The sequence below is a fragment of the Engraulis encrasicolus genome, chromosome 7, assembly GCF_034702125.1.
Source record: "Engraulis encrasicolus isolate BLACKSEA-1 chromosome 7, IST_EnEncr_1.0, whole genome shotgun sequence".
Classification (NCBI taxonomy): domain Eukaryota; kingdom Metazoa; phylum Chordata; class Actinopteri; order Clupeiformes; family Engraulidae; genus Engraulis; species Engraulis encrasicolus.
In genome coordinates this window covers 36691871-36700961 of record NC_085863.1, presented here as the reverse complement: position 1 = coordinate 36700961, position 9091 = coordinate 36691871, and the positions used below count along the sequence as shown (strand labels likewise).

General features: G+C 41.7%; 1 protein-coding gene across 1 annotated transcript; it reads left to right on the top strand.

Moving 5' to 3' along the window:
* The first annotated feature begins 1211 nt into the window (after nt 1-1211).
* LOC134452144 (organic solute transporter subunit alpha-like) lies at nt 1212-7933 on the top strand. The gene is made up of 8 exons (XM_063202502.1): nt 1212-1560; nt 2555-2706; nt 3603-3676; nt 4264-4422; nt 5275-5386; nt 5711-5857; nt 6703-6808; nt 7391-7933. Exons 1-8 carry the CDS (start codon nt 1488-1490, stop codon nt 7555-7557), a joined length of 990 nt encoding a protein of 329 aa, XP_063058572.1. The 5' UTR covers nt 1212-1487; the 3' UTR covers nt 7558-7933.
* The last annotated feature ends 1158 nt before the right edge of the window (nt 7934-9091 follow it).

Sequence of the window (9091 nt, the reverse complement as noted above, 5' to 3'; positions counted from 1 at the left end):
TGAGTATTTGTGTTATTTGTTAAGTATTAAGCGTGTGTACTGTAAGCTCAATTTAAGTGCAGTTTTTGAATAAATATGGAAGTCAGGCAACAACTTCATCCCAGATTTAGATTTTGGCCCGCTATGAATTTGAGTTTGACACCCCTGGCTTAGACTGTACAATGTTAGTGTTAGTGAGTCAAGCATTTGTTGCTGTTGTCACATCATGGGGATTGTAACATCACTCACGAGGCGCTCAAATGTTTGCATGCACTTGCCTTTACTTCTGGAAAAAGTGACCAGCTAAACATGAGCAAGGTTTGTGGATGATGATGATAGAGATCTAGACAAGGGCACATCTGTTCATTTACATAGCCTTGGCATGTGAAAGAGAAAAGAACACCCTCTGCTCAAGAGCTGTCTGACCGCATCTGGACTGACGGCAGAAGGTGTGCATGTGCATCTGGAATGGTTTTAGTGAGACGAGAGAAAGCAAGACACATAAAAAGGCAGGCAAAGCCTCTTTCCCATTGTCTGAACCCCTTTAAAATGGCCCAGTGGATGGTTGCACTCCTGGTATACAGTATACATTAGCTGTCAACAAGTGGCATTCTAAAGATGATTTGCTTCATTATGTGGCAAAAACATACATAGTCTACACGAAACACACACACACACACACACACACACACACACACACACACACACACACACACACACACACACACACACACACACACAAGCACGTACGCACACATACACGTACGCACACACACGTACGCACACACACACACACACACACACACACACACACACACACACACACACACACACACACACACTTTGTAATGGCTCACTTTGATTTTACTTGATTTATGTTTTATTTAACCCTTACATTTAAAACATGGACAACAATTCACCCCTACCCCCACATAGATAGGCTACACACCTCAAAATTAAGAAAAAACGTTGCAGTTTTACACTTAGCCTTAATTGTGGTTATGGCTTCACTTCAACTCTCCCACATCAAGATTACTGAACGGAAACGACCTCACCGTAAAGCTGGCAAAGTTCACTCTCACGACAGAGCAGGCCGAATTAGTTTTCAATATTAACCCAGGGACGAAACACCCATCTTATAGACGATGTGGCATAGGCAGGTGTATTTATACCGTCATTTTTCAAAATGAGTCACGCGTGGGTAGGGAAGACTACAGGGCCATCTGGTCACCGGTAGAATAGAACACTTTGCGCAATCAAGCCTTGGCCACAGATGAAAGACGTCCGTGATTTAAAAAAAAATGCACAATGGTCAGTCAGACCTCTAGTCTACCTCATCTTCATTCGGACATTCAGTCAGTAGCTCGCCCGAAGAAGGAACGACCGTGTTACTCGAATTTTAAGTGGCTACATTGACTAAAAGTGAACTTTTGGAATTTTAGCTTACCTGTGCGCTCGCGCGTTTTCCTTTCACTTCTACATCATCGTTTTACGCACTTTTGGTTACAATGGAGGATTTAAACACCACCATCGATCCCAGCTGTTTGCAGGAACCACCGCTGGCCATTGATGTCATAAACCGTGAGTGACCCATATTCATTATCTGTCCACTTGCTGATGATTACTCATTGATATGGTGAACAATAACATTGCTGGGAAAGAGAGGACAGTAGCCTAATTTAAAAGATGTAGCCTATTAGAGTGTAGCCTATGAGCGGCAATTGGTGACAGCCCTGTGTAAAATATTCATGATTGTGCTAGCCTCTGATCTGTGTTAATGTTTCTGTCAGTAACCTATCCTACCTGACTTTACAATTACACAGGCACAACATGTACTCATTTACTATGTCTAATTTGGATGTTGTTTTCTGTAATTAAAATATTGGTCTGATATACCAAATGCTGAACACAACACTGATTTACAAAGTTTTCACTAAGCTGCAGAAGGACACTATTTCAAGGTAAATCATTAAAAGCAGCCTCTCAGAATAAATGTTTCTTTAGAAAAAAAAAACACTTGGCCAACTCCACCACTGGCTACCCTACCCCAAAAATCCCCACTGTTAGATGGATGGCATCAGGAAAGACTTACAACAGATGTGCATTCTATTATGCTTTATATTTGTCTGGCGTTTTGTCTGTGTATAATTGCAACCCACATTTGCTGAATGAGTCATGTGGACATTCTTGAAAGTGTATGGCCCATTGGACATTCAATTGCTCGATTGCTGCATGGACTGCTTGGCTCAATTGCCTGTGCTTAGCATGAAAAACTTGGCATACACCTCAGAGTCTTCTGTGTATAGTCCTTATTTTGGAACGTTTTGTGCCAGCATCTACTATCACATGCAAACCAGTCTGCACAAAACAGCTGAAATAACATTGATAGTGCCTTCCTCACACCATCATCATCATCAACATCATTATCATCATCATCATCATCATCATCACCACCACCATCATCATAACCCTCATCATCAACAGCATCATCGTTACCATCATCATCTTCTTCATCATGACCATCATAATTAGGCCATCATTGTACTCATCATCCTCTCTCTTTTCCCCTCTGTAGAGCTAGATATGTTTGGAACGGTGCTGTACTCTATTCTGACCTTCATGGCTACCGTATCGCTCCTGGTGTACCTGGAGGAGTGTGTGTATGTGTTCAAGAAAGTGCCCTCTCCCAAGAGGATGACCGTCATATGGGTCAATGGAGCAGCACCGGTAGGTATGGCAATGTGATATGGTCAAGGCCTCCAATACCAGGTGCAACAAAGCAGTGACATAATATTATGGATCAGACACCATGCTTGATTTTTGGTAGGGTGTTCTTCTCCTTGATGACTCTTTTGCAGAGTATACAAACATGCTGTTTGTGTGCATTACCAAAAAGCTCTACTATGACTTCATCTGACCTGATCTGATCAAGACATTCTTAAAAGAACTGTGTTGTGCACGTGTTCTCTTATACAAACATCAAGTGTTGACTTTCATGACATTTGTTAAGCAATAGGGTCTGCCTTGGTCTCCACCCAAAACACACTGCTTTGTGTAGTGTTTAACATGGGGTGCTTGTTGAGTCAACTACTCAAAACTGTTCAAAGTTGACCTTCAGGTCCGTAGATGTTAGACCTGGTGAATGAGGGGGAGGTGCAGGAAAGGAGGAGGAAGATAAATAATGTGGGATATGGAGGAGGAAGGCAAATATGAGGAGGAGGAGGAGGAAGAGGAGTAGAAGGAAAACAAAAACAGATCACCTTAGTACCGGAGCCAAAGAAGCATATACTGGGAGTCAAGAGAAGGTATGGCTGGTCTGACAGAAGAATGAAAGGCAACACTAAATGGGCAAAATGTAGACCAGACCTGTTTTTTCCCTATTTTCACCAACTTCTGCAGAATGCTATCATAAATTCTTCCCCTGTTGTCTGGCGATATGTCCCATTATGTGCATTTCAAGGGTTTCGATACTAAAAGGCGGCACTGTGAATTACAATACCGTAATGTCTAAAAAAAGATAAGCATATGTTCCATCACACGTTTATTAGGCTACATACTTACAGTGAGTCGTTGGCCTTGAATTTGAAGACGTTTGTAAAGCGTGTCCCCTCTTTGTCCCTCAGGTCATTGCCACCATGTCCTGCCTTGGCATGTGGATCCCAAGGTCCACCATGTTTACTGACATGACTTCAAATTCGTAAGTATTATGTAGACACTTTGGACACAGCCAACAGTAACTATAATTAAATGCTTTGCTTTAATTTGTTGTTATCATCAGTAAAAGGAGTCTGTTTGTGCAGCTCTGTAAAGGTAGTCAGTTCAGAGGAAGAACTTGCATTTTTTTTACTTGCATTTTTTTTAAACTGCCTACAGGTTGCAATGACACACAAATTACACTTGAATGAGTAATAATTTCTAGTGATACTTAGCCTAACCAGAAAGAGAGAGAGGGGGGGGTGTGTTTGTGAGAGAGACAGAGAAAGATAGCCTGGTGAACCAGCGCCACCCGCTGGACGGCAAAATGTTTTGTCTACGAGTGGGTCTGGCCTCGCATAATGATTCAATGAAGCCAGAATGCCATGAATCTGGCAAACCAATTCCAACGCAAAGATGTGTTTTGAATCAAAGCGGGCAGGGTTTTGAGGGAAGGTTGTTCTCATCAACAATCTTCGGATGTATTACGCATCGAGGCCAGACTAAATTAGACATCCACATTTAGTCTGGTTTATCAGGCTAAGAGAAAGAGATTCTTTCAACCATGTATTTGTTTGTATTATTTCCCAGTTATTTTGCGGTGGTGGTGTATAAGTTCCTGAAGATGATGATTGAGGAGGTGGGTGGTGACGAGGCCTTCCTGAGGCGCTCAGCTGATAAGACCCTGAGGATCAGCACCGGGCCCTGCTGCTGCTGCTGCCCCTGCCTACCGCACGCGCCCATCACACGGTAGCCTACTATCCCTCCTCTTCTCCTCCTCCTCCTCCTTCTTCTTAATAATAATAATAATAATAATGATAATAATAATAATAATGATAATAACAAGCATTATTATTGTTATTGTTATTATTATTATTATTAGTAGTAGTAGTATTAGTATTAGTATTAGTATTAGTATTAGTATTATTAATATCATGACCTACTGCTTCTGCTGCTGCTCCTGTCTGCCACATACGGTAAGCTACTGCCAGCGTGCTCCCATGTCCTCCATACCAGTCAGGGCCACGGAGCCAGAGCAGTTGAGCATCAGCCCGATTATCATCGACTTTCAAATATCTTCGAGACTTAGTCTGACCAAGAGCATAATAATTAACATTTCCCAAACGGCATGGTTAACCAGCCTCCCTTTGTTTGTTACTGGTTGTTTGCTTCCTGACAAAATGGGAGGAGTTCACGATTTTTCCTGAGCTCAGAAACGATATTTGTATTGCTCCTGGCCTGACTAGAAGCAACACTGAAGGTGTTTTAAGATTTTACCAACTTTTAAACATTTTTTTTTTCCTTTACAATACAGTGTCTTACAGTACAGGAATACAGTAATACTTGGTAGCCATAGTCATACTCATACCAGTTAGTGGATAGTCATAACAACCTGCCATGACTTGTTATAATAATTCCTAAAAAACATTTGCCTTGTGCTTCTTCTTTATATGACTTTGTTTTTGTTCATGGCCTCGTGCCGCTGACTGGACTGCCAACTTGAATTAAAATGTGTAAAAAGCAGGACAGAGATGTAAACCCTTCTAGACCGGGGTATGTAATGCGTAATGCTTGTATTTGTTTTGCTTTTTTCTCTCTCAGGCGGACCCTTTTCCTGTTAAAGCTGGGCTCCTTGCAGTATGCCATTCTAAAGACGGTCCTCTCCATATTCTCTATTGTGCTCTGGAGTAACGGCAACTTTGACCTGTCTGATGTACGAATTCCACCATCTATCACGAATACAGTCAAGACACCCTTCACGATATATAAGTAACATAGTAATAGGCATAAAGATGTTTGTTCATAGAGAGTATTTTCTACGTTCTATGTGTTTGTTACAACGTCAGTGCACACCTCTTAGTGAACTTAGACACGGCCCTTTTATACAGTGTTTGTTCCCAGAATCTCAATGACCAAGTCATAACGTATTGCTAAATACTCTGCAGTGTCACAATAGTAGTCAATAAAGCATACTGCTGGAGGAGCGGGGCACATACAGAGGCTAATAACATTGTTCGATCTGCTCCTCTGCATTTAGCTGGAGATCACGGGTGCTGCCATCTGGATTAACCCTTTCATAGGCGTCCTGACCATCACCGCCCTGTGGCCTGTTGCCATCATGTTCATGCACCTGAGGACCACTCTGAGGACCCTCAAGATCATCCCAAAGTATGCCATGTACCAGGTTAGTCTGAGGCACGTGCTTTGCACACAGTCTTTACACACAGTGGATGTTATGAGAAACTCGTTAATTTGTGAGCCTATGCACTAAATTGGAAAAAATCTCCACTCCTTGTTGACATATTTTCACAGTAAATGACTATTGGGCTATATTTACGTATTCGATTAATTTACTCTGTGGATTACTGTAGCACTTGTCCAGAATATGAACCTCTCAGTTTCACTTAAAATGTACTGTATGATTATCAACTATACTGCCCTACGAAGTCACAGTGCCGTAACTACTGTGTGTCAACATTGAAACTAACTGTATAAAAAGAGAACTGTTTTGGATATATACTTTAAATGCATTGCAACCATCAGGTTTAAACGAGGATTTTGACATGAGTGTGTTTATATAATTAAGAAATATGGATTTAATTTTGAACTGTTTGTGCTCTGCTTCATGATGGTTAATGCCTGATGTCTGCAAAGCACCTTCTAAACAGATGAGCGGTGGCCTATCACAACCTAAGACAACATTGAAACTAACAAAAAAGCCTTCGAAGGCTTGGTGTTAGCTTGGTAGTTACTGCAGATGTGACATAGCAATATCCCTAAAACGGGACACATTTGGACCATAAGGCTTTGGCACAATATAAAGGTATAAGGAAGGACATTTTCAGTCTAAACTCAGTTTTGACAAAATACTTATTTATATTACTGCACTTTGCTTTTGAAGGGCAGTATGGTACCAACATTATGCAACAAACCTAATCTTTAAAAAAAATAAGATGTGATCCTTCTCTTGATATGAAATGTGGATTGTGATCGACACATGTGCCTAACTGCTGTGTTTGCCCTGCCCAGCTGGTGTTGGTGCTGAGCCAGCTACAGGCTTCCATCATCAGCATCCTGGCTCTGGACGGGAGCATCGCCTGCTCTCCCCCCTTCTCATCCATCGCCCGAGGCGCCCGTGAGTTTGATAGATTTTTGCTCTCTATGAATGTTGCATTGATAGTGATAGTGTTAACACGCAGCTCATGGCAAACCGAGACAGACCTACCTGGCTGGTGCCATTCCACATTCACTTCACTTTTGCCAACCTGAACAAATGCCCCTAGACCTCATCATAAGCCTCCCAACGCCACATCATAAGCCTGCCAATGTTCCCCCATGCAACCCCCCCCCCCCCCCCCCAATGGCAACTCAGCAACCCACCTCTGAGCTGTATCCATCTCAACCATCTCACCCCACACCCCCAGACCTCTGTAACACCTCCTGGGGGGCTGTAGAACCCCAATTGAGAAACATTACTGTGGATAATTCAAAGGATGTTTCGGGGAGGAAAATGTCAAAGTCTGGAAGACACTGTCTGGGTCAACTTGAATATTAACACCGTTTGTTAACATCTCCTCTCAAAAAGTACTTTGAGGAATGTTTGGGCGGGCCGGCAAAAACGTAGTCAGATGATCTTTTTCCCATTGAGACCAAGCAGATAGACAGATCACATGTAACTGACATGCCTTCTGCATCATTTTCTGTGGTGGTGTTGTAGTGATAAGCCAACAGCTGATGATCGTGGAGATGTTCATCGTTACCTTGGTGAACCGTCTGTTGTACCGTCGTACCTACGAGCCACTTGACCTGGACAAACACGAGAATGACAACGCACAGAATGACAAGATGATCCTGACCACAACAGCTGGACCGGAAGTGATATGAGAGATGACAAGATAGAGATAAAAGTGTGTCTGTGTGTGTGTGGCCAAAATGTGTTGTAACAACCAGACCCATAAAGTATTAAATTCTGTGTCTGTGTTACCACAATTAAAAGAAACCTTTTTATACATTGCATTTATGTAACTTAAAATTGTATTATTGTGCATAATGAATATATTGTATTTAATGGGAAAAAAACACAATTACTGTTCATAATATTATGATACCATATTTATGACTGTATAAAATACCCACTTTAGATACTAAATAATGAAACATATCATGAACTGTTTTATAACAATTTTTACTTTACGTTACTTTTTAGTTTTTTTAAACATTTCACAAGAGTCTCATGAAAGATGTACTCAGTTTGCATTCATGCAGCAATAAAATATCGTTCTACCTCTGTGAAACTTGTTTGGACTTTGGACTTTGAGTTTTCTCCCCTTGTGTTTTAGTGCTTAATAGCGCTTCCCGACAATTACCCTGAGTCATTCAAAGAACATCACAAAGACTCCTACACTCTGTGTGTGTGTGTGTGTGTGGGGGGGGGTGTGTGTGTGTGTGTGTGTGTGTGTGTGTGTGTGTGTGTGTGTGTGTGTGTGTGTGTGTGTGTGTGTGTGTGACTACCAGTGTGGGCGAGCATGCACATCCACATGTTTACGGTATGTAATTAGGGAGATCATTCTTCAGGGCCTGCACCTCTGTCTCGTGAGATGGACTGCGTAAGAGGGCAATGACACTGACTTTTTGATCTCATCTGGGGACATGGCCCTTGATCCACAGGCTATCGGCACAGGTGTGGCGTGCCAGAATGCTGATCAGAAGAAATACCCACATCTGGCATAGTATGTATGCGTTGTGTGTTTATGCCCAAGAGGCATCTTTTCACCCTGACTTTCCAATAATAGGCTATTTTTAAAGTTATTTGAGGATTTTGAAAAATATTCATCATCATCATCATCACATTATTATTATTACTATTATTTGCTGTTTTCTTATTATATTTCCTGTATTGTCCTTTGCATTTTGAAAGGCGCAGTAGATAAAGAGTAGGCTATTATTTTTGTTATTATTATTATTGTTGTTGTTCTTGTTGTTGTTATTATTAGGCTATTGTTGTTCCAAGACGTAAAATGTGGCTGATATCTATAAAGCACGTATTTAGTTTTTACCTCTCCACACCAATCCCCTCACCTCTTCCCCATCCCTTATTACTCTCACTGCTTCACCCACTGCGTTGCGGTTCCCTCAACAGCTGCCCTCTCGCGCCCTCTGGCTGCTTAACATGATGTCTTCCAACATGATATTTCTATTCGGATCCTGCATAGGCAACTTCTAAGTGGTCAGGTCACACTCTAGGTTAGATCTATGCCAGACTAAACATTTGGCGCAGGTGCAACATTACCGCAGATCACAAGTTGCCAAATTAAAGTCGACTCGGAGCTTATGCATGAGCACGTTACCAAATGAACACAGAGAAAGTAGAAAACTCGTGTGGTTTTGATAAGAACATAAATTACCCTACATGTGGCTA